This window comes from Coregonus lavaretus (genome assembly GCF_964263955.1).
Source record: "Coregonus lavaretus genome assembly, chromosome: 11".
Classification (NCBI taxonomy): Eukaryota; Metazoa; Chordata; class Actinopteri; order Salmoniformes; family Salmonidae; genus Coregonus; species Coregonus lavaretus.
The window spans coordinates 1405261-1431245 of NC_139998.1; the positions used below are offsets into that span (position 1 = coordinate 1405261).

Here is a 25985-nt window from a genome sequence, read left to right on the forward strand (position 1 = left end):
GAAAAACAGCCCCAAAGCATGATGTGTCCACCCCCATGCTTCACAGTAGGTATGGTGTTCTTTGGATGCAACTCAGCATTCTTTGTCCTCCAAACACAACAAGTTGAGTTTTTACCAAAAAGTTATATTTTGGTTTCATCTGACCATATGAAATTCTCCCAATCCTCTTCTGGATCATCCAAATGCACTCTAGCAAACTTCAGACGGGCCTGGACATGTACTGGCTTAAGCAGGGGGACACGTATGGCACTGCAGGATTTGAGTCCCTGGCGGCGTAGTGTGTTACTGATGGTAGGGTTTGTTACTTTGGTCCCAGCTCTCTGCAGGTCATTCACTAGGTCCCCCCATGTGGTTCTGGATTTTTTGCTCACCGTTCTTGTGATCATTTTGACCCCATGGGGTGAGATCTTGCGTGGAGCCCCAGATCGAGGGAGATTATCAGTGGTCTTGTATGTCTTCCATTTCCTAATAATTGCTCCCACAGTTGATTTCTTCAAATCAAGCTGCTTACCTATTGCAGATTCAGTCTTCCCAGCCTGGTGCAGGTCTACAATTTTGTTTCTGGTGTCCTTTGACAGCTCTTTGGTCTTGGCCATAGTGGAGTTTGGAGTGTGACTGTTTGAGGTTGTGGACAGGTGTCTTTTATACTGATAACAAGTTCAAACAGGTGCCATTAATACAGGTAATGAGTGGAGGACAGATGAGCCTCTTAAAGAAGAAGTTACAGGTCTGTGAGAGCCAGAAATCTTGCTTGTTTGTAGGTGACCAAATACTTATTTTCCACCATAATTTGCAAATAAATTCATTAAAAATCCTACAATGTGATTTTCTGGATTTTTTTTCTCAATTTGTCTGTCATAGTTGATGTGTACATATGATGAAAATTACAGGCCTCTCATCTTTTTAAGTGGGAGAACTTGCACAATTGGTGGCTGACTAAATACTTTTTTCCCCCACTGTAGATGTTCCACTTGTCCAGATGTGTTACGGCCATGTGAATAGCAATGGAAATGGCATCTTACGTGGATCTGTTGGAGCGGTAGCCTGGCATGCTGGCCTTGATGTGGGCCATGACCAGTCTCTCAAAGCACTTCATGATGACTGAGGTGAGCGCAACGGGCTGATAGTCATTTGGGCATGTCACCTTGTTTTTCTTGGGCACGAGGATGATGGTGGTCTCCTTAAAGCAGGTGGGGTCAACAGCCTGGGACAGAGAGAGGTTGAAGATGTCAGAGAAGACGCCCGCCAGCTGGTCAGCACACACTAGGAGGACGTGGCCAGGGATGCCATCTGGGTTGGCGGCTTTGTGAGTATTCACTCTTTTTAGAGTTTTCCTCACATCAGCCTCGGAGAGCGAAAACACCTGGTCATCTGGAGCAGTGAGTCTTCCTGGATGGCTCAGTACTGTCTGCCTCGAAGTGAGCATGGAATATGTTAAACTCGTCTGGGAGGTTGGTTTCGGTGGGCACCGCACAGCTAGATTTGCCTTTGTAGTCTGTGACAGTCTGTAGTATTTGCCACATGCGACCCGAGTCCAAGTTGTTGAACATCAATTCAAGTTTGAATCTATTGTCTTTTTGCATCCCTAATGCATTTGCAGAGTTCGTATCTGCTTGCCTTGTACGCGTTGCATGCCACCGGGTCAGCTGCAGTACGGGCTCTTAGCATTGTATGGATATCGGTTTTTGGTTGGGGTATGTCCGGATTGTTATTATGGGTACAACATAATCAACACATTACCTAATGAAGCCTATGACTGATGATGTATAGTCCTCAATGTTGATGGATGAGTCCTGGGTGGATGAATCTTTGAACATATTCCAATCAGTATTCTCAAAACAATCCTGCAGCATTGAGTCTGCCTCCTCTGTCCAGCGCCTCGCTATTCTCTGTGTTGGTGGCTCCCTCTTGAGTTGCTGCTTGTAGGCGGGGAGTAGGAACAGAGAAGTGGGATCTGATTGGCTGAAGTGGGGGTGGGGATGGCTTTGTAAGCGTGACAGACATTTGTGTATACATGGTCAAGCACACTGGATCCTCTTGTTGGGCAGGATACATGTTGGTGATATTTTGGGAAAATGTGTTTTAGACGGGCTTGGATAAAGTCACCCTCTACAATAAAGACTGCTTCCAGGTGAGAGGATTCTTGCAGGCTAATAACCTTGTACAGTTCGCTGATTGCCGCCTTGGTGTTTGCTTGTGGCGGTATGTACACAGCTGTGATAATAACACACGTGAAATCCCTCTGCATATAGTGGGGTCTGCATTTTAGCATTAGAAACTCCAGGTCGGGTGATGTTTTCAACTTCGGTACAACAGGAATTGTTTATGAGGGAACATAGCCCTCCCACCTGACTCTTACCAGAAGCCGCCGTTCGATCCATTCGGAATATGGAGAAGCCATCTGGTTGAATAGAGTTGAGTGTATTTTCTGTAAACCACGTCTCAATAAAAACAAAAGACACAGCATTCCCTGATGTCGCTCTGTGATTGAAGCCTTGCGCCGAGTTCACAAAGTTTATTTCCAGCGATTGTTCATTAGCCATCAGGATACTAGGAAGAGAAGTCCGTGTAGCCAGTCTTTTCAGCCTAGCTTGGAGTCCCCCTTTCCTTCCTCTTCTTCGTCGCTGGCTTTGCTTTAGGTGATCTCGGCCAGGAGCAACAGGTAAACCCGCTGTTCGGGAACAAAGGAGTGAATGTAGTATTCAAGATCTGGGTGTCTAGCTTCTGATTCATGATCCAACAGTGTTTGTTGGTCGTAGGAAAGTATTACATGAACATTCTGAGCAAGTAAAGTAAAGTAATAACTGATGCATAAAAATCCATAAAAAGGCAAAGTTGAGCAGGAATTGGTAAAACGTGCGCCGTACTCAGCACCGCCATCTCTTCGCACTGTTTTTTCAAGTAAATGCGTTTTTGTAACATTTTCTGTGGAAATTGTTAAAAGCGGTCTTGTTCATAGAGTTCTATGGTTTGTTTAACTTTGCAGTCAAAAGTTTTTGTTTAGCATACTTTTTAAGTGAAAAATCATAATTCTGTTACAGTGGAATTCCCCCTACTTTTGTTTGTAAAGTGACTTTGGGTGTCTTGAAAAGCGCTTAAAATAAAATGCATTATTATTATTTCCTATATAGTGTAGCCTACTACTTTTGACCAGGGCCCATACGGCTCTGGTCAAAAGTAGTACACTGCACTATATAGGGAATAGGGGGCCATTTGGGATGCACTTTCATACTTCTAACCATAAAGACCTAACTTCTAGTTTCCTCATTCACCAATACGTTCAGAGGGAGGCTTTTGTAAACAAACTGTGATTAGTAGTGTAGGCATATAAGCCTGAGTAGGATTTTTCCTTTGTGCATTGGGGAGGGTATAAGGAAATAGTTCTACAGTAGGCCTATCAGGCAAAACACACTACAACATCAATAGGCTACACAGCCAGCAAGCGGCAATATCTCATTGGGCTACTCTATCAGCTGGCTATTCCCCTAATCCCCTCCATGTTAATCAATAACCGTATGTCATGCTTGATAAGTTCCTTTCCTGAGGATGGCTCACCCCTCACAGTTCTGGGTGACTTCCACCTCCCTACGTCTACATTTGACTCATTTCTCTCTGCCTCCTTCTTTCCACTCCTCTCCTCTTTTGACCTCACCCTCTGACCGTCCCCCCCTACTCACAAGGCAGGCAATACGCTTGACCTCATCTTTACTAGATGCTGTTCTTCTACTAATCTCACTGCAACTCCCCTCCATGTCTCCGACCACTACTTTGTATCCTTTTCTCTCTCGCTCTCCTCCAACACTACTTACTCTGCCCCTACTCAGATGGTAATGCGCCGTCGCAACCTTCGCTCTCTCTCTCCCGCTACTCTCTCCTCTTCCATCCTATCATCTCTTCCCTCTGCTCAATCCTTCTCCCTCCAATCTCCCTCCTCTCTACATTTTCTTCATCTGTTTCTGCTGCTAAAGCCACTTTCTACCACTCTAAATTCCAAGCATCTGCCTCTAACCCTAGGAAGCTCTTTGCCACCTTCTCCTCCCTGCTGAATCCTCCTCCCCCTCCCCCTCCTCCCTCTCTGTGGATGACTTCATCACCCATTTTGAAAAGAAGGTTGACGACATCCGATCCTCGTTTGTTAAGTCAAATGACACTGCTTGTCCTGCTCACACTGCCCTACCCTATGCTTTTACTTCTTTCTCCCCTCTCTCTCCAGATAAAATATTGCGACTTCTGATGGCCGGCCGCCCAACAACCTGCCCGCTTGACCCTATCCCCTCCGCTCTTCTCCAGAACATCTCCGGTGACCTTCTCCCTTACCTCATCAACTCGTCCTTGACCGCTGGCTATGTCTCTTCCGTCTTCAAGAGAGCGAGAGTTGCACCCCTTCTCAAAAAACCAACACTCGATCCCTCTGATGTCAACAACTACAGACCAGTATCCCTTCTTTCTTTTCTCTCAAAAACTCTTGAGCGTGCCGTCTTTAGCCAACTCTCTTGCTATCTCTCTCAGAATTACCTTCTTGATCCAAACCAGTCAGGTTTCAAGACTGGTCATTCAACTGAGACTGCTCTTCTCTGTGTCACAGAGGCTCTCCACACTGCTAAAGCTAACTCTCTCTCCTCTGCTCTTGTCCTTCTAGACCGGTCTGCTGCCTTTGATGCTGTGAACCATCAGATCCTCCTCTCCACCCTCTCCGAGCTGGGCATCTCCGGCGTGGCTCACTCTTGGATTGCGTCCTACCTGACCGGTCGCTCCTACCAAGTGGCGTGGCGAGAATCTGTCTCCGCACCACGTGCTCTCACCACTGGTGTCCCCCAGGGCTCAGTTCTAGGCCCTCTCCTATTCTCGCTATACACCAAGTCACTTGGCTCTGTCATATCCTCACATGGCCTCTCCTATCATTGCTACGCAGACGACACACAACTAATCTTCTCCTTTCCCCCTTCTGATAACCAGGTGGCGAATCGCATCTCTGCATGTCTGGCAGACATATCAGTGTGGATGACGGATCACCACCTCAAGCTGAACCTTGGCAAGACGGAGCTGCTCTTGCTCCCAGGGAAGGACTTCCCGTTCCATGATCTCGCCATCACAGTTGACAAATCCGTTGTGTCCTCCTCCCAGAGTGCGAAGAGCCTTGGCGTGACCCTGGACAACACCCTGTCGTTCTCCGCTAACATCAAAGCGGTGACCCGATCCTGTAGGTTCATGCTCTACAACATTCGGAGAGTATGACCCTGCCTTACACAGGAAGCGGCACAGGTCCTAATCCAGGCACTTGTCATCTCCCGTCTGGATTACTGCAACTCGCTGTTGGCTGGGCTCCCTGCCTGTGCCATTAAACCCCTACAACTCATCCAGAATGCCGCAGCTGTCTGGTGTTCAACCTTCCCAAGTTCTCTCATGTCACCCCGCTCCTCCACACACTCCACTGGCTTCCAGTTGAAGCTCGCATCTGCTACAAGACCATGGTGCTTGCCTACGGAGCTGTGAGGGGAACGGCACCTCCGTACCTTCAGGCTCTGATCAGTCCCTACACCCAAACGAGGGCATTGCGTTCATCCACCGCTGGCCTGCTGGCCCCCCTACCTCTGCGGAAGCACAGTTCCCGCTCAGCCCAGTCAAAACTGTTCGCTGCTCTGGCACCCCAATGGTGGAACAAGCTCACTCACGACGCCAGGACAGCGGAGTCACTCACCACCTTCCCACCTCTTTAAGGAATACCTGGGATAGGATAAAGTAATCCTTCTACCCCCCCCCCCCCCCAAAAAAAAAAATAATATTGTAAAGTGGTTATCCCACTGGCTATAAGGTGAATGCACCAATTTGTAAGTCGCTCTGGATAAGAGTGTCTGCTAAATGACGTAAATGTAAATGTAATGCTTCATAAAGGGTTCATAAATGTGGCATAACTGTGACATAATCAACAATGTCAAATGTGACATAACTAGGGCTGTTGCGGTGACCGTATTACCACCACACCGGCGGTCACGAGTCATGAAGGCAGTCAAATTCCACGTGACCGTTTAGTCACGGTAATTAGGCTTCTCCAAGCGCTGATGCTGCTGATGGTCATTAGTAGCCTACCAAACTTGCTAACTGCCTGGTACTCAGCACTCTATTGTCCCTCTAATCACTCTGACATCAATGCAAATGTTATCGAAAATCTAATCAAACACTTAAATGAGAGCCCATGAGCTCATGTTGTGCAACATTCCTATAGGCTTTGCAATTGCGCGAGAAAACAGAGTGATGGCCTCTATTAAAAAGAGGAGGATCCCATCAACTTTCTATAGGCTAGGCCTACTATATTTATTTCTCAACTTTCCTAATATTAAGCACATTGGTTATCTTTACAACAGGAGTATAGCCTACCTGGCTGGCATGAAAATGAACCATGGGAAAAGCGTCCTCCATTTGCTATTTAAGTGCATAGATGACATGTATTTTTTCCATCTGCCCCTGTTTTCGATACAGGTGCATGATAATGGTCAATTCAAAACACATTTCACACATATTATTTAGTATATGTAAAGATTAAATCAAGAATAGTCTGATGGGTGACAATAAAAAAATAATAAAAAAAAGTAAAATAAAAAAGTAAAAAATAATAATGTATGCACTCACTAATTGTAAGTCGCTCTGGATAAGAGCGTCTGCTAAATGACTAAAATGTAAATGTAAATATTAGCTTATCACTTGTGAATTATATATGATCCATTTTGAATGATGCCCAGCATAAGAAACAATGCCTTTCTTTGGCGACTTTTTCTAATCATAGTCACACACCTCATGTAGCCTAGCCCATAGGCCTATATTGTTTTTATAAGGTTTGTATCACAACTAAAGTGGCCAAATAACTTACTAAAATTAAGCATATTAATCCGCTTTACAAGGGATGTAGAGCCTAACTGGCATACATAAGCAGTGAGTTTCAAGTTTGGGGAAGATAATCTTCACCATAAAAATGCACCTTTATTATAAAAGCATTACATGCATAATTGCATTTGCGGTCACTTTCGATGATGGTGTTTTCCGCTAATGGAACATTTGCGCTTATTGCCTACTACCATGTGCGCATTGATGCGCTTATAATGTGAAGAAATAGCCTAATAGTTTATCAATATTTTAAGCTAAACGTTCTGATCTGTTGCGTCAGCCACATTGCGTAATTAAATTTTTTTGATGCTAGTGGTTGTATTAATTTGGGATCTATCGCATCCCACAACTGTCCCAGACTATGTTTGGAATATTTATTTCTCGCACAGAATAGGTCGACTTTTGTACTATGGGGGATAGTAGATTGACATAGGCTAGTGCTTTTGCTGTTCGTTAGGCCTACTCATCTCTCCCTTAAATCATTTGGATAAAATATCCTTTCTATTTTATTCAGCTTTGTTCAATTCTATTCTTCATACTATAAAATAATGCCACAGAATCCTAAGCAAGTATTGTCTGCTAAATGAACTAGTGTAGCCCACAGCCATTTGGCATAGCCAGATCAGGACCTAACATAAGGACAACTCAGAGTATGCTATTCTGTTCTTCTGAAATAGACTACATTTTCTTCATATCATGGTTCTTTAGACCTGTCTAAAATAAACAATGGATTTATTGTGAAGGTGTAGGCTTTATTACATGGATTTATTAGACTTTTTTAAATGTAAATGTTACAAAGGTCTGCATCAGTGGCTTGTAGGCTATGTGTGGAAGCCAGGAGATGCTAAATGTGTTTATGTTAATTAACGGTCAATTACCATGAGACCGACAGTTATTTGCTTGACAATCACCGGCTGACGAAATTTCGTGACTGCCACAGCCCTAGTCATGACCTACTATGTTGAATATGACATAAACATGTGCTTCATATAAAAGGGTGACATGTTGTTCTGAAGGATGGCATACACTCTAATGTGATGTCATGTTAGTCACATTACACCTAATCTCGTTCCCAGACACTTCTGCCCAAATGAGCGGAAGGTCTGGTGGACCAACGCATCAAACTTGGCCTTCATTAGTTAGTGTTAGGTTTAAAATAAAATTTGAAGAGGATAAACTGTAGAAATGGGCAGGGTTTAGCTATAATTGTGACTTTTTTACTGTGTTAAGTAGTGACAATAACAAATACTTTACTCAGTAAGGTCAATCCTATAGAATTCTATGGTCACTACTGTTAATGGGCCAACTTTGAATGGTTGATATCCCAGGCTTATATGTGCTGCAATAGCCTGGCGACGCCATTACACCAAGAAACACTTATCTTGATGTAAGCCCCCAACCTAAAGAAATAGAACCAAGTTACATGTTCCTCAGTACACAAACATGCACACAACAAAAATTTTGCCATATCGCGCGGTGCTGGGCCTAGTCAGGTCTTTGATACATACACCCACTCCCCCGCTGAAAGATCAGCCACAAAAGGTTGGCAGGTTGTAATCAAGCCCTGGTCTCCAGCATGGGAATAGAAGAGAAATACCTGGTGCGGTAGTCTCAGGTTGGATTAATCCAAATCATCTTAGTTCTGACACACTCACACACAAATGCAAGCTTTGCAGGTCTATCAAATCATTTAAATACCTCTCACACCCTACAGTAGTAACCTGTGGATCATGAAAAAAACATAAATAAATCAGCAGAACATTAATAACCTATTATGGCGCCAGAGGACATGGCTTCCGTTTTAAGGGCTCCTAACCAATTGTGATATTGTGTGTGTTTTTTCGCGTTATTTGTAACTTATTTTGTACATAATGTTTCTGCCACTGTCTCTTATGACCGAAAAGAGCTTGAAGCTTTCCACCTTCTCCACTGCGGTCCCGTCGATGTGGATAGGGGGTTGCACCCTCTGCTGTTTCCTGAAGTCCACGATCATCTCCTTTGTTTTGTTGACGTTGAGTGAGAGGTTATTTTCCTGGCACCACACTCCCAGAGCCTCACCTCCTCCCAGTAGGCAGTCTCGTCATTGTTGGTAATCAAGCCTACTACTGTTGTGTCATCTGCAAACTTGAGGGCTGAGCACGCGCCCTTGTGGGGCCCCAGTGTTGAGGATCAGCGAAGTGGAGATGTTGTTTCCTACCTTCACCACCTGGGGGCAGCCCGTCAGAAAGTCCAGGACCCAGTTGCACAGGGCGGGGTTCAGACCCAGGGCCTCAAGCTTGATGATGAGCTTGGAGGGTACTATGGTGTTGAATGCTGAGCTATAGTCAATGAACAGCATTCTTACATACAGTTGAAGTCGGAAGTTTACATACACTTAGGTTGGAGTCATTAAAACTTGTTTTTCAACCACTCCACACATTATAGTTTTGGCAAGTCGGTTAGGACATCTACTTTGTGCAAGACACAAGTAATTTTTCCAACAATTGTTTACAGACAGATTATTTCACTTATAATTCACTGTATCACAATTCCAGTGGGTCAGAAGTTTACATACACTAAGTTGCTGTGCCTTTAAACAGCTTGGAAAATTCCAGAAAAGGATGTCATGGCTTTAGAAGGTTCTGATAGGCTAATTGACATCATTTGAGTCAATTGGAGGTGTACCTGTGGATTTATTTCAAGGCCTACCTTCAAACTCAGTGCCTCTTTGCTTGACATCATGGGAAAATGAAAAGAAATCAGCCAAGACCTCAGAAAAAAAATGTGTAGACCTCCACAAGTCTGATTCATCCTTGGGAGCAATTTCCAAAAGCCTGAAGGTACCACGTTCATCTGTACAAACATAGTATGCAAGTATAAACACCATGGGACCACGCAGCCGTCATACCGCTCAGGAAGGAGACGCGTTCTGTCTCCTAGAGATGAACGTACTTTGGTGCGAAAAGTGCAAATCAATCCCAGAACAGCAAAGGACCTTGTGAAGATGCTGGAGGAAACAGGTACAAAAGTATCTATATCCACTGTAAAACGAGTCCTATGTCGACATAACCTGAAAGGCCGCTCAGCAAGGAAGAAGCCACTGCTCCAAAACCGCCATAAAAAAGCCAGACTATGGTTTGCAACTGCACATGGGGACAAAGATCGTATTTCTTGGAGAAATGTCTTCTGGTCTGATGAAACAAAAATAGAACTGTCTGGCCATAATGACCATCATTATGTTTGGAGGAAAAAGGGGGTCGCTTGCAAGTCAAGAACACCATCCCAACTGTGAAGCACGGGGGTGGCAGCATCATGCTGTGGAGGTGCTTTGCTGCAGGAGGGACTGGTGCACTTCACAAAATAGATGGCATCATGAGGAAGGAAAATTATGTGGATATATTGAAGCAACATCTCAAGACATCAGTCAGGAAGTTAAAGCTTGGTCGCAAATGGGTCTTCCAAAAGCACAATGACCCAAAGCATACTTCCAAAGTTGAGGCAAAATGGCTTAAGGACAACAAAGTCAAGGTATTGGAGTGGCCATCACAAAGCCCTGACCTCAATCATATAGAAAATGTGTGGGCAGAACTGAAAAAGTGTGTGCGAGCAAGGCAGCCTACAAACCTGACTCAGTTACACCAGCTCTGTCAGGAGGAATGGGCCAAAATTCACCCAACTTATTGTGGGAAGCTTGTGGAAGGCTACCCGAAACGTTTGACCCAAGTTAAACAATTTAAAGGCAATGCTACCAAACACTAATTGAATGTATGTAAACTTCTGACCTACTGGGAATGTGATGAAAGAAATAAAAGCTGAAATAAATCATTATCTCTACTATTATTCTGACATTTCACATTCTTAAAATAAAGTGGTGATCCTAACTGACCTAAGACAGGGAATTTTTACTATGATTAAATGTCAGGAATTGAAAAAACTGAGATTAAATGTATTTGGCTAAGGTGTATGTAAACTTCCGACTTCAACTGTAGGTATTCCTCTTGTCCAGATGGGATAGGGCAGTGTGCAGTGTGATGGCGATTGCATCGTCTGTGGATCTATTGGTGCGGTAAGCAAATTGAAGTGGGTCTAGGGTGACAGGTAAGGTAGAGGTGATATGATCCTTGACTAGTCTCTCAAAGCACTTCATGATGACAGAGGTGAGTGCTACAGGGTGATAGTCATTTAGTTCAGTTACCTTTGCTTTCTTATGCTGCATCGGCAAGATAGAACAGCTGCTTCCGGTAAGATAAGTGGTGGAGGTCTGTGTATATTTGTAAACAACAGCTGGTGCACAAAATCTTATATTAAGGAAGTCTTGAGGTTTTGCTCACCTGAGATAGAGTATCTAATGATAAGCTGTAGACCACACTATCTACCAAGAGAGTTTTCATCTATATTTTTCGTAGCTGTCTATTTACCACCACAAACCGATGCTGGCACTAAGACCACACTCAATGAGCTGAAAAAGGCCATAAGTAAACAGGAAAATGCTCATCCAGTGGCCAGGGACTTTAATGCAGGGAAACTTAAATCCGTTTGACCAACAAAAAAAAACTCTAGACCACCGTTACTCCACACACAGAGACGCGTACAAAGCTCTCCCTCACCCTCCATTTGGCAAATCTGACTATAACTCTGTCCTCCTGATTCCTGCTTAAAAGGAAAAACTAAAGCAGGAAGCACCAGTGACTCGGTGAATAAAGAAGTGGTCAGATGACGCAGATGCTAAGCTACAAGACTGTTTTGCTAGCACAGACTGGAATATGTTCCGGGATTCTTTCGAAAGCATTGAGGAGTGCACTACATCAGTCACTGCCTTCATCAATAAGTGCATCGATGACGTCGTCCCCAGAGTGACCGTACGTACATACCCCAACCAGAAGCCATGGATTACAGGCAACATCCGCACTGCGCTAAAGGGTAGAGCTGCCATTTTCAAGGTGCGGAACTCCAACCCGGATGCTTATAAGAAATCCCGCTATGCCTTCCGACAAACCATCAAACAGGCAAAGCGTCAATACAGGACTAAGATTGAATCGTACTACACCGACTCCGACGCGCGTCGGATGTGGCAGGGCTTGCAAACTATTACAGATTACAAAAGGGAAGCACAGCCGCAAGCTGCCCGGTGACACGAGCCTACCAGACGAGCTAAATTACTTCTATGCTCGCTTCGAGGCAAGCAACACTGAAGCATGCATGAGAGCTTCAGCTGTTCCGGACGACTGTGTGATCACGCTCTCTGTAGCCAATGTGAGTTATACCTTTAAACAGGTCAACATTCACAAGGCCGCAGGGCCAGACGGATTACCAGGACGTGTACTCCGAGCATGCGCTGACAAACTGGCAAGTGTCTTCACTGACATTTTCAACATGTCCCTGACTGAGTCTGTAATACCTACATGTTTCAAGCAGACCACCATAGTCCCTGTGCCCAAGAACACTAAAGGTAACCTGCCTAAATCACTACCGGCCCGTAGCACTCACATCTGTAGCCATGAAGTGCTTTGAAAGGCTGGTCATGGCTCACATCAACAACATTATCCCAGAAACCCTAGAACCACTCCAATTTGCATACTCACCACGTGGTGAGGGTAGGCAACAACACATCCGCCACACTTATGCTCAACACGGGGGCCACTCAGGGGTGCGTGCTTAGTCCCCTCCTGTACTCCCTGTTCACCCACAACTGCGTGGCTGCGCACGACTCCAACACCATCATTACGTTTGCTGACGGCACAACGGTGGTTGGCCTGATCACCGATGACAATGAGACAGCCTATAAGGAGGTGGTCAGAGACCTGACAGTGTGGTGCCAGAACAACAACGTCAGCAAGACAAAAGGAGCTGATTTTGTACTACATCACACAGAGGGCCAAGCACGCCCCCATTCACATTGACGGGGCTGCAGTGGAGTGGGTCGAGAGCTGCTAATACATATTCATGAATTGGGGCTGGGAACATTGCTGTGATTTCCATGTGAATTGGAGAAATAAACAAGTAGGGCACTGACAGCTCAAATCAAATTTTATTTGTCACATGCACTGAATACAACAGGTGTAGACCTTACCGTGAAATGCTTACTTACAAGCCCTTAACCAACGATGCAGTTCAAGAAATAGAGTTATTTAAAATATTTCCTAAATAAACTAAAGTAAAAAATTTAATAAAACGTAACACAATAAAATAACAACGATGCTATATACACGGGGGGTACAGGTTAGTCGAGGTAATTTGTACATGTAGGTAGGGGTAAAGTGACTATGCATAGATAATAAACAGCGAGTAGCAGCAGTGTAAAAACAAAGGGGGGGCCACACGGACAATGTAAATAGTCCGTGTGGCCATTTGATTAATTGTTCAGCAGTCTTATGGCTTGGGGGGTAGAAGCTGTTAAGAAACCTTTTGGACCTAGACTTGGCGCTCCAGTACCGCTTGCCGTGCAGTAGCAGAGACAGAGCTCCAGAGTTCGTCTGTGGAGATGGGAGAACCATCCAGAAGGACAACCATCTCTGCAGCACTCCACCAATCAGACCTTTATTGTAGAGTGGGCAGACGGAAGCCACTCAGCAAAAGGCACATAACAGCCTGCTTGGAGTTTGCCAAAAGGCAACTAAAGACTCTCAAACCATGAGAAACAAGATTCTCTGGACTGATGAAACCAATATTGAACTATTTGGCCTGAATGCCAAGCGTCACATCTGGAGGAAGCCTGGCACCATCCCTATAGTGAAGCATGTTGGTGGCAGCATCATGCTGTGGGGATGTTTTTGAGTGGCAGGGACTGGGAGACCAGTCAGGATCGAGGGAAAGATGAACGGAGCAAAGTACAGCGAGATCCTTGATGAAAACCTGCTCCAGAGCGCTCATGAACTTAGACTGGGTCTGACGGTTCGTCTTCCAACAGGACAATGACCCTAAGCACACAGCCAAGACAGTGCAGGAGTGGCTTCGGGACAAGTCTCTGAATGTCCTTGAGTGGCCCAGCCAGAGCCCGGACTTGAACCCGATCTAACATCTCTGGAGAGCCCTGAAAATAGCTGTGCAGCGACGCTCCCATCCAACCTGACAGAGCTTGAGAATATATGCAGAGAAGAATGGGAGAAACTCCCCAAATACAGGTGTGCCAAGCTTGTAGCGTCATACCCAAGAAGACTCGAGGCTGTAATCGCTGCCAAAGGTGCTTCAACAAAGTACTGAGTAAAGGGTCTGAATACTTACGTAAATGTGATATGTGTTTAATTTTTTATACATTTGAAAAAAATTCAAAAAAACTGTTTTTGCTTTGTCATTACGGGGTATTGTGTGTAGATTGATGAGAGAAAAAAATACAATTTAATCCATTTTAGAATAAGGCGATAACGTAACAAAATGTGGAAAAAGTCAAGGGGTCTGAAAACTTTCAGAATGCACTGTAGGTCCTGGATGGCAGGAAACTTGGCCCCAGTGATGTACTGGGCCGTACGCACTACCCTCTGTAGCACCTTATGGTCGAATGCCGAGCAGTTGCCATACCAGGCGGTGATGCAACCGGTCAGGATGCTCTCGATGGTGCAGCTGTAGAACTCTTTGCCAAATCTTTTCAGTCTGCTGAGGGGTAAAAGGCGTTGTCATGCCCTCTTCACAACTGTCTTGGTGTGTTTGGACTATGATAGCTTGTTGGTGATGTGGACACCAAGGAACTTGAAACTCTGGATCAGCTCCACTACAGCCCCATCCATGTGAATGGGGGAATGGTCTGCCCTCCTTTTCCTGTAGTCCACGATCATCTCCATTGTCTTGCTCACGTTGAGGGAGAGGTTGTTGTCCTGGCACCACACTGCCAGGTGTCTGATCTCCGTCCTATAGGCTGTCTCATCATTGTCGGGGATCAGGCCTACCACCGTTCTGTCATCAGCAAACATAATGATGGTGTTGGAGTCGTGCTTGGCCACGCAGTCGTGGGTGAACAAGGAGCACAGGAGGGCACTAAGCACGCACCCCTGAGTGGCTCCCATGTTGAGGATCAGGGTTGCAGATGTGTTGTAGTCTACCCTTACCACTTGGGCGTGGCCCGTCAGGAAGTCTAGGATCCAGTTGCAGAGGGAGGTGTTTAGTCCAAGGGTCCTTAGCTTAGTGATGAGCTTTGTGGGCACTATGGTGTTGAACACTGAGCTGTAGTCAATGAACAGTATTCTCACATAGGTGTTCCATCTGTCCTGTTGGGAAAGGGCAGTGTGGAGTGCGATTGAGATTGCATCATCTGTGGATCTGTTGGGGCGGTATGCAAATTGGAGTGGGTCTAGTGTTTCCGGGATGATGGTGTTGATGTGAGCCATGACCAGCCTTTCAACGCACTTCAAGGCTACCAGCGTGAGTGCTACGGGGCAGTAGTCATTTAAGCAGGTTACCTTCGCGTTCTTGGGCACAGGGACTATGGTGGTCTGCTTGAAACATGTAGGTATTACAGTCTCAGTCAGGGAGAGGTGAAAATGTCAGTTTAGACACTTGCCAGTTGGTCCGGGCATGCTCCGAGTACACGTCCTGGTAATCCGTCTGGCCCTGCGGCCTTGTGAATGTTGAACAGTTTAAAGGTCTTGCTCACATCGCAACAAAATAAGAAAAATGCCAAGGGGGGTGAATACTTTCGCAAGCCACTGTACCAGCTACTTCTCAGAGAGTTTTGAATTGTCAAGGGGAGTTAAACAAGGGTGTCCGCTGTCTCCTTATCTATTCGTAATGGCCATCAAAATACTAGCTATTAAAATCAGATCAAATAACAACATTAGAGGCTTAAAAACAAAGGTGTCCATGTATGCCAGTGACTCAAGTTTTATATTAAGTCCGCAAGCTAGATCCCTGCAATGTCTTATTGAAGATCTAGATAACTTTTCTGGACTCTCTGGACTAAAACCTAATTATGATAAGTGTACAATGTTACGTATTGGATCTTTAAAAAATACAACTGTTACATTACCCTGCAGTTTACCTATAAAATGGGCTGACGGTAAAGTAAAGTAGATATGCTTGGTATTCATTTCACAAAATATATAAAATGAGCTCTCCACAATGAATTTCAAAAGGAAACTTGTAAAAATAGACAGAATCCTGCAACCATGGAGAGGTAAATACATATCTAATTATGGAAAAACTACACTGATTAACTCCTTAGTCATATATCAGTCTAATCACTTACTTATGGTGCTGCCTACTCCTGAGGATTCATTTTTCAAATCATGAGCAAAAAATATGTTGGTTTATCTGGGATGCTAAACCAGACAAGATAAAGGGTGCCTATCTATATAATGAATATGAAGTGGGTGGGTTGAGATTATTCAATCTATAAGCACTAAACCTCTCTCTAAAAGCTTCACTTATCCAAAAGTTTTACTTGAACCCTAAATGGTTCTCAAGTAGATTACTAAGAAAAGCTCATCCATTGTTTAAAAATGGCCTTTCTGCCATTGTGCAGATTGCCATGTCTCATTTTCGATTAATTGAAAATGAAACTCTTTTCAAAGTATCTCTCTTTTTCAAACAAGCATTGCAGAGCAGGCTACAATTTCAATTTCATCCCCCTGCAAAGATAAAACAAATATTATGGCTGAATTCAAATGTGCTGGTTGATAAAATACCTGTATATATGGAAAATATGTTTGAAAAGGGTATTTTGTTTTTAAATAATATTGTAAATTGAATGGTAGAGTTTTGTCTTTCATGGAGTTATCAGAATTGTATGGGAAGGTCTGCTCAATCCAAGATTACAACCAATTGATTAAAGCATTACCCCAAAAATGGAGGAGGTAGGGAACTGGCCTGTCTGCCCAATATAAAGGATCATAACTGGCAGAGCAATAAAAATAGCATAAATAGGAAAGTATACCAGTTTCATTTGAGGACCAGGATGTTGACAGCTGTGTGCCATGCAGATTGCAAAATAGTTGGGAAGAGATTTTTTGATGTACCGATTCCATGGTACAGTGTGTACGAGTTGATATATAAAACGACGCAAGATTCAAGACTGTGCTTTTCAGCTAAAATTATTGTAGAGAATTCTTGCCACCAACAAAATGTTGAATATTTGGGGCATACAATCATCGTAGTTTCTGCAGATTTTGTTGTGAGGATACAGAATCAATAGACCATTTGTTTTGGTATTGCCCTTAGGTAGCCTGTTTCTGGTCTCAGGTTCAGGAATGGCTGAAAATGCATAACATTGATCTAAAATTGACCCTAGAAATAGTATTGTTGGGAGATCTGGAGAGACCGGGTCAGTCAATTACTAATACTCATAGTAAAAGTATTTATCTTCAACTCGCAATCTGTGGATTCTATTCGATTAGATAGATTCAAATTTTTTGTTAAACATCACAGCATATTTGAAAGATGGTGCATAGAAATCCGAAGAGGGTGGCCAGCAGAGATAGATGGGATGGGCTTAGGGAAGCTGAGGGTTGGGATGTGGAATTGGAGACAAGTGGGAGTGGGCGGGGGATAGAATGACGGTCAAACATAAAAGTCAAAAAATTAAGTCAAAATAAAACATAACAAAAAGTAAGTTTGAATGACACTGAGGGGCAGTGTTGTTACAGCTAACGCCTGTTTGCCTGAGGCTGATGCCGTGCAGGTGTTTGTACACATGCATATACACACACTGTCATTCAAATGCACAAACGTGCACGTACACGGACACACACACACAAAAATAGTGCCATACATGCACTCAAACATATTCAGTTGGCCTTACTTTTATGGGAGTTCTCGGATAGTTGAGAGGCAGCTCTTGGGAACTGTGGGGGGGATCTTGGAGGGCTGGTGGCCTGGCGGTTGGGAGCTTTGGCCGGTGGCTGATGGGTCGCTGGTTCGGGTCCCTATTTTTGAATTTATGGGAGATCTGTCGATGTGCCCTTGGGCAGGGCGTTGACCTTGGTTGCTTCTGTGGGTCGCTCTGGATGGGATTCTGTTAGATGACTAATGTGATGTAGATGTTGAGCGGTTCCAGGTGACTACCTCATGAAGCTGGTTGAGAGAATGCCAAGAGTGTGCAGAGCTGTCATCAAGGCAAAGGGTGGCTATTTGAAGAATCTCAAATATAAAATATACTTTGATTTGTTTAACACTTTTTTGGTTAATACATGATTCCATGTGTTATTTCACAATGTTGATGTCTTCACTATTATTCTACAATGTAGAAAATAGTAAAAATAAAGAAAAACCCTTGAATGAGTAGGTGTTCTAAAACTTTAGAATTCAAGGCACACTTAACCAGGATGGCTACCACAGCATGCTGCAGCTATACGCCATCCCATCTGGTTTTGGCTTAGTGGGACTATCATTTGACCTGGCCGCCACAATCCCCTGACCTCAACCCAATTGAGATGGTTTGGGATGAGTCGGACAGCAGAGTGAAGGAAAAGCAGCCAACAAGTGCTCAGCATATGTGGAGACACCTTCAAGACTGTTGGAAAAGCATTCCAGGTGAAGCTGGATGAGAGAATGCCAAGAGTGTGCAAAGCTGTCTTCAAGGCAAAGGATGGCTATTTATTTATCACTTTTTTGGTTACTAAATGATTCCATATGTGTTATTTCATAGCTTTGATGTTTGCTATTATTCTAAAATGTAGAAAATAGTAAAAATTAACAAAAACCCTTGAATGAGTAGGTGTGTTCAAACCTTTGACTGGGACTGTGTGTGTGTGTGTATATATATATATATATATATATATAACTGTATACAATGCAATTGAGGTGAGTGCGTTGGAAATGCTTCTGGCAGTTAATCTGCTTCTGTTCTGTGGGTGGCACTGTGTGCTCTTTTTAAAGGTTGGGTCCCAATCTCTCAAAGGCCCTAGGATACAAGTGGACAGGGGTGGTCTGCCAGTCATCCAATTTGGGATGAGGGGAGGTTTTAGCGGGTGGAATAGTGGAGAACAATTGGAGGTTTACTCAGTAGCAGTGCAAATACCATGGTATTGCTATATTGACACTCAGTCATTAAGGTACTTTTTAATGGTAAGTTTACAAACATATATTATGATAAATAGAATTTAAACACTTATCTAATTATGGTAAATGTCAGCGCTCTCTCTGCACAATGGAGACCGACAGGAGGGTGGTGCGGCAGGTGCCGCTTCTCCTCCAGATGCTGTTATTTTATGTAAAACATCAGGTGTACGCCGACCCCAGCTAAGCAACTCATGCAAAGATTTAAAGCGCAATTATGCGTTTTATCTCCAGTACATTGCCATGATTGGCAGTTATGTAGCTGCTCTACTGATAATCTCAGTGCGTCCTTGTTGGGATGACACAATCAATCTACTGTCGGGGAATGCCAACACCCCAGAAAAACACATTGGTTCACTGTTCCACGGGAGCGGACAGTACACAGCATACCATAATGTTCTGAATAATGGCCAAGGCTACCTCGCTGCCTATTCGACTGAATCGCTTAGGAGTAACAAACACAAGTCCAACATCTATCGGAAACTGCTAAACTACCTGTTCACTACCCTCCTGCTCCCCTGGGATGTGCAGCTCACCCGGCTCCAAGATGAAATTTGACTCTCCAAACATATCCAAGTCGCTATACGCGATCCGCGACTCTGCTTCTGGCACACAAGCTGTTTTAATTAGTTCCCCGCATCCAGTATAAGGGATAGTTAATTGCACTACCGAACTGCCCCTAAACAAAACGAAACAAAAACGGCCTAAACCTAGCCGTCAGAAAACACAGACATTTTTACTTTTTTCAATGTGTCAGTCACTCTCGAGTCATCTGGGACCCACGAGCTAAGCCCAAGGGACTATCAGGGAGGCACTTGAACATTTGCAGTGTCATTCCAAAAAGTGATCAAATTCAACATCTTCTCACAGACTCCAACCTTCACTTCCTCTACCTTTCAGAGACATGGCTCCATAAAAACTCTCCATCTGCTACTTTGATTGTGCCTGGCTACAATGTTGTCAGGAGAGACAGGATTGAGGGAAGAGGAGGGGGTCTGATGATTTACATTGAAAGAACATGTCTGATGTAAACAAATTGAGTGGTCATGTGAACTAGAATGCATTGGCCTAAACGATACACTGTCTCCCCAAATGTCTTTTACCCTTATTGGAACGTATAGACCACCTTCCACCGAAAGTTTGTTTTTTGATCAGTTTAATAACATGCTTAGGGAATGTGATTTTGGGAAAGAGGTCATCTTAAATGGGAGACTTTAACATAAATTATGAAGACAAGTCTTGTAGGAAAACCCTCAAACGGATCACTAACACCTTTGACCTTACACAGCTAGTTAAAGTGCCAACCAGGGTGACTTGTTGTTTAAAACACAGATTGATCTGGTGTTCAGTAATAAACCAGAAAGAGTGACTAAATCATTCAATATGGTTACGGGGCTGTCTGATCATAATCTGACACTTATAGCCAGAAAGCTTTCCAAGAACAGGTTTAACCTCTCTACTGTTAGAAAGCCTGATCAGCTCAGAATCCCTAAGAGTGAATTAAATGATTTTTAAAAACGCAATTAAGGGAATTATCTGAAATGATCTCTTTTTTATCAACATAATTGGTGAAGCAAATGGAAATTCTAAATTGATCTGGGAGAATCTAAAAAAGTTAACAGGGAAAGACCATAGTAACACTGCAAAAAGACTAGAAATCAATGTGAATGACAGTCTAACACAGGATGCAGTCGAAATAGCAACAGCCTTCAATTCCTACTTTGTTGACTCTGTCAAGGTACTGACATAGAACCACTCCACTGGGCTCAGCGCTAGTGAATGACACTCAACCTGTCTTCATCATAAGGGAGGTTTCTGAGTCAGAGGTGAACAAGGTGATTAGCTCACTAAAGAACTCCAAAAGATGTGTTTGGGCTGGACTCTACCTTTCTTAAAAACTACAGAGTCACTCATTGGCCCCATTACCAAGGTCACCAACACATCTATCGGTCAGCGGGTGTTTCCAAGGGTCTGGAAGGCGGCCATAATAACGGCCATCTTTAAATCAGGTGACCCTGCTGAAATGAGTAACTACAGGCCCATTAGTATACTACCTGTGGTGTCGAAGGTTGCTGAAAAGTGTGTAGCAGAGCAACTGATTGCCCACCTCAACAACAGCCCCTTCACATTACACTATGTGCAGTTTGGCTTCAGTTCAAAACACTCCACAGAAACGGCCAACTGCTTTCTTCTGGAAAATGTGAAGCCCAAGATGGACAAAGGGGGCGTTGTTGGGGCTTTATTTCTAGACCTAAGGAAAGCATTTGATACTGTTAACCATGAGGTTCTCATCACAAAACTGTCCAAGTTCAACTTTTCCCCTGATGCCTTGAGATGGATAAAATCATACCTTGAAGGCAGAACCCAGTGTGTCAGAGTGAGCAATGAGCTGTCGCCCACTCTTAGCTATGATGTGGGCGTGCCCCAAGGGTCAATACTGGGGCCCCTCCTGTTCAGCCTGTACATTAATGATCTGCCTTCTGTCTGTACTGGGTCTGAAGTTCAAATGTATGCAGATGATACAGTGATATATGTGCATGCAAAGAGCAAACAACAAGATGCACAAGAACTCACTACTGTAATGGTCCAGGTTACAAAGTGTCTCAATGACTCATGTTTGCATCTCAATGTGAAAAAAAATGTCTGTATGTTCTTCACAAATAGGACAACTGATGCTACTGAGCCAGATGTACAGTGGGGAGAACAAGTATTTTATACACTGCCGATTTTGCAGGTTTTCCTACTTACAAAGCATGTAGAGGTCTGTAATTTTTATCATAGGTACACTTCAACTGTGAGAGACGGAATTTAAAACAAAAATCCAGAAAATCACATTGTATGATTTTTAAGTAATTAATTTGCATTGTATTGCATGACATAAGTATTTGATCACCTACCAACCAGTAAGAATTCCGGCTCTCACAGACCTGTTAGTTTTTCTTTAAGAAGCCCTCCTGTTCTCCACTCATTACCTGTATAAACTGCACCTGTTTGAACTTGTTACCTGTATAAAAGACACCTGTCCACACACTCAATCAAACAGACTCCAACCTCTCCACAATGGCCAAGACCAGAGAGCTGTGTAAGGACATCAGGGATAAAATTGTAGACCTGCACAAGGCTGGGATGGGCTACAGGACAATAGGCAAGCAGCTTGGTGAGAAGGCAACAACTGTTGGCGCAATTATTAGAAAATGGAAGAAGTTCAAGATGATGGTCAATCACCCTCGGTCTGGGGCTCCATGCAAGATCTCACCTCGTGGGGCATCAATGATCATGAGGAAGGTGAGGGATCAGCCCAGAACTACACAGCAGGACCTGGTCAATGACCTGAAGAGAGCTGGGACCACAGTCTCAAAGAAAACCATTAGTAACACACCACGCCGTCATGGATTAAAATCCTGCAGCGCACGCAAGGTCCCTCTGCTCAAGCCAGCGCATGTCCAGGCCCATCTGAAGTTTGCCAATGACCATCTGGATGATCCAGAGGAGGAATGGGAGAAGGTCATGTGGTCTGATGAGACAAAAATATAGCTTTTTGGTCTAAACTCCACTCGCCTTGTTTGGAGGAAGAAGAAGGATGAGTACAACCCCAAGAACACCATCCCAACCGTGAAGCATGGAGGTGGAAACATCATTCTTTGGGGATGCTTTTCTGCAAAGGGGACAGGACAACTGCACCGTATTGAGGGGAGGAAGAATGGGGCCATGTATTGCGAGATCTTGGCCAACAACCTCCTTCCCTCAGTAAGAGCATTGAAGATGGGTCGTGGCTGGGTCTTCCAGCATGACAACGACCCGAAACACACAGCCAGGGCAACTAAGGAGTGGCTCTGTAAGAGGCATCTCAAGGTCCTGGAGTGGCCTAGCCAGTCTCCAGACCTGAACCCAATATAAAATCTTTGGAGGGAGCTGAAAACGACAGCCCCGAAAACTGAAGGATCTGGAGAAGGTCTGTATGGAGGAGTGGGCCAAAATCCCTGCTGCAGTGTGTGCAAACCTGGTCAAGACCTACAGGAAACGTATGATCTCTGTAATTGCAAACAAAGGTTTCTGTACCAAATATTAAAGTTCTGCTTTTCTGATGTATCAAATACTTATGTCATGCAATAAAATGCAAATTAATTACTTAAAAATCATACAATGTGATTTTCTGGATTTTTGTTTTAGATTCCATCTCTCACAGTTGAAGTGTACCTATGATAAAAAATTACAGACCTCTACATGCTTTGTAAGTAGTAAAACCTGCAAAATCAGCAGTGTATCAAATACTTGTTCTCCCCACTGTAGATTGCAAAATAGTTGGGAAGAGATTTTCAATGTACCGATTCCATGGCACATGGTTTATGAACTGATACACAAAACAACAAAGGATTCAAATCTTTGAGTTTGTCAATAAAAAATATTATACCAAATTCTTGCAACCAATAGAATGTTATATATATGGAGGATACAACCATCCCAGCTCTGCAGATATTGCTGTGAAGAGACAAAACCCCCCAAAAAACAACAACACCGTGAGCGCATCGGAGATGAAACGAACCACCAATCCAAATGTAAAAACAGCAAAAAATAGACAAACAAGTTCGCAGTCAAAACCACTCATCTTTGGGTAACGGGAAGCGGGGTTCCAAAATACAATCATATCACACGCAGTTTTACCATTTATCAAATATTTTTATGCAGACTAGCTAAAAAAGAAGCGAAACATCAAATTATTAAATGGATTATGATAATTTGGTGATTAAATTTAAAACTTAAATTCGCACCCCCTGTTTTAATTTGCTCCATGGCTCAGACGAGTGCAGGCTATGGCGAAAAGTTGTTTGGCTCAGCCAAAGATTATCTATTATATTCATCAGCTCAGTCACGATTTAAGAAGAGGAAGAACTTTGCATTTTTTTCTGATTAATAAACAAGGACATTCTGGTGGGTGGTAACATTGAAATAAAACCCAGCCCTGAAAAGAAATGTAGACTGAAACGTATTAGCATGTCATATCATAAGGGAAACACATGGCATTGGCACTGAAAATATCTGAAGTTATCACTTCGGATTTTCCACTTCAACCCCAAATATATCATACTGACTAAAATGATGACTTATTGACTTAAATCGTTGTGCAACTTCTTGGGGAAGCTATGGGCATCGTCTTTCTACGGAAAAAAAAGTGAATTGCCACTCTTCTGGGAAATGAGCTGTAAACATGTTTTTAAATCTCTCTGCCCCATGGCAAAATGAGTAGAAGTGCATTACATTTGTTATAAAATCGCAACATTTGGGTCAAAAGGTTTGAGACCCACTGAGCTAGCAAACAGACCGCTGATTTGCTGTACAGCTATAGGATCGGGTGCAGCGCAAATGTCTAATTATAGGGAGAGAGGAATGCCATAAATAAATATGCAGCTCCAAAAATAGTTTGGTGATCAAAACGATTTACTATGTACTTTGCAAGCTCACCAGCAATAGGGCATCAAGCAACAATTACTAGCATAGGCCTACTGGTCTTCTGGTGTGTCAAAATTGCTTGAAATTAATACTTTACTTATTAAGCTTGCATAATCAAAATGTGTTGTAGACAAAATAATAATAAAAAAAGGTCTGTCTGGTAGCATTAAAGTCATTGCATGTATATATATTTGTTTACTTGCTCTTAGAGAATGCACAACTTGGACTTGACCAGTTCAACTTGGGACTCGATTTGAGACTCGAACAATAGTGACAATGTCATTCGCTCCTACGCCCTTCTGGATAAAACAATGGGGTAAATCCTGTATGGAAATGCGACAATAGTCTATGCTTATGGACACTTTACCTTCCAGTTGAGTGACATAGTTTACAATAGGCCTACCCATTGATGACACAGACATAGGCTATTTCTGATGAGCAGACATACATAAAATAGGCTACAACCAGACAGATGGCTCCTTATCTTTCGCTGTGTGGCGGCGGCGGCGGCGGCGGCTCACTCACACTCATTCAATGTTTATGCTTTTACACCTTTGGCCCCATGTCTGGCATACCTCACCTTGTTTGACACACTTCAAGCGGATCGGATCTTTGCAGTGTTTGATGACAGCCAGAACATCCCGGGTGGTGAGCCCGGCCACGGGCGTGTTGTTGACCTCCAGCAGCAACTCATCCTGGGCCAGCTTGCCGCTCTGGAGGGTCTCTTTACCTTGTTTCACCTCCCCGAAGTAGGGGAACTGCCCAATCTCCGCGCCCCCCTTCAGCTCGAAACCAAATTCCCCTTCTATGCTCCTGGTGACGACCGCTTCGTGGACTTTGTTGGTCCAGTGATTTTTCTTCTTCAGGCTCTTGGACATCGTTGAGCGAGTATCATCAAGCCGGGGCGCCCATTCGATAGCCTAGCGTCTCATCCCGGCCTTTGTGTCATGCAGATTGGCTCCCACCAGCTCAGAGCGCCGACTGTAGCTCCATCACCGACACACGCCAGGCGTAGTATCCGTCTAGCACGCAGCGTATCCAGGCAGGGAGTCTGCAGTACAGCTCGGTGGAGAATCAGGCCGTCACAAACACACACAGAAGATAGGCTACTAGCGGGTGAACCGGATGTGAAGTCTGGAGGAGGGGAGATTAATGATTCTGGTTCGGAGAGGAGGGATGGAAAGGAAAAAAAATAGATGCGCAAATGAATGTTCTTTAGTCTTCACCAACAGATTGCTCATACCGCATAGACCAGCTGAGATTGAGCACACGCAGATTTAAAGCAACAAGCATCACTTATAAATGGCATCAAATATTCCCCCACAAGCTTTTTCCAAGTATTATTATGCTATTGCAGTAAGAGAAAAACATGCGTCTGATGTCGACCGTCTGACGTGTCTCTGATAGCTGCAATACACACCACGAGTGTCTAATGGTCTGTGTTCAGCCAGTTAAGTGTAGCCTACAGTGCCAGCAGAAAGTGTTCACACCCCTTGTCTATTTCAAAAATATGTTGTGTTACAGCCTGCATTTAAAGTTGATTAAATTGAGATTGTGTGTCACTGGCCTACACACAACACCCCATAATGTCAAAGTGGAATTATGTTTTTTAGAATTTAAATGAAAAGCTGAATAAGTATGAGTCAATATGTATTCAACCCCTTTGTTATGGCAAGCGTAAATAAGTTCTGGTGTAA

The 25985-nt window shown here is 43.8% G+C and overlaps 1 protein-coding gene across 1 annotated transcript in view; it reads right to left on the bottom strand.

The window, feature by feature from the left end:
- magi2b (membrane associated guanylate kinase, WW and PDZ domain containing 2b) overlaps positions 1-25206 on the bottom strand; it is a gene marked incomplete at its 3' end in the record, with an annotated part of 333750 nt that extends 308544 nt beyond the window's left edge. Inside the window, exon 1 of the mRNA XM_084171638.1 lies at positions 24869-25206. Coding sequence (XP_084027764.1) covers positions 24869-25166 — 298 coding nt within the window. The 5' untranslated portion in view covers positions 25167-25206. The remainder of the gene's footprint in view (positions 1-24868) is intronic.
- Positions 25207-25985: the final 779 nt, after the last annotated feature.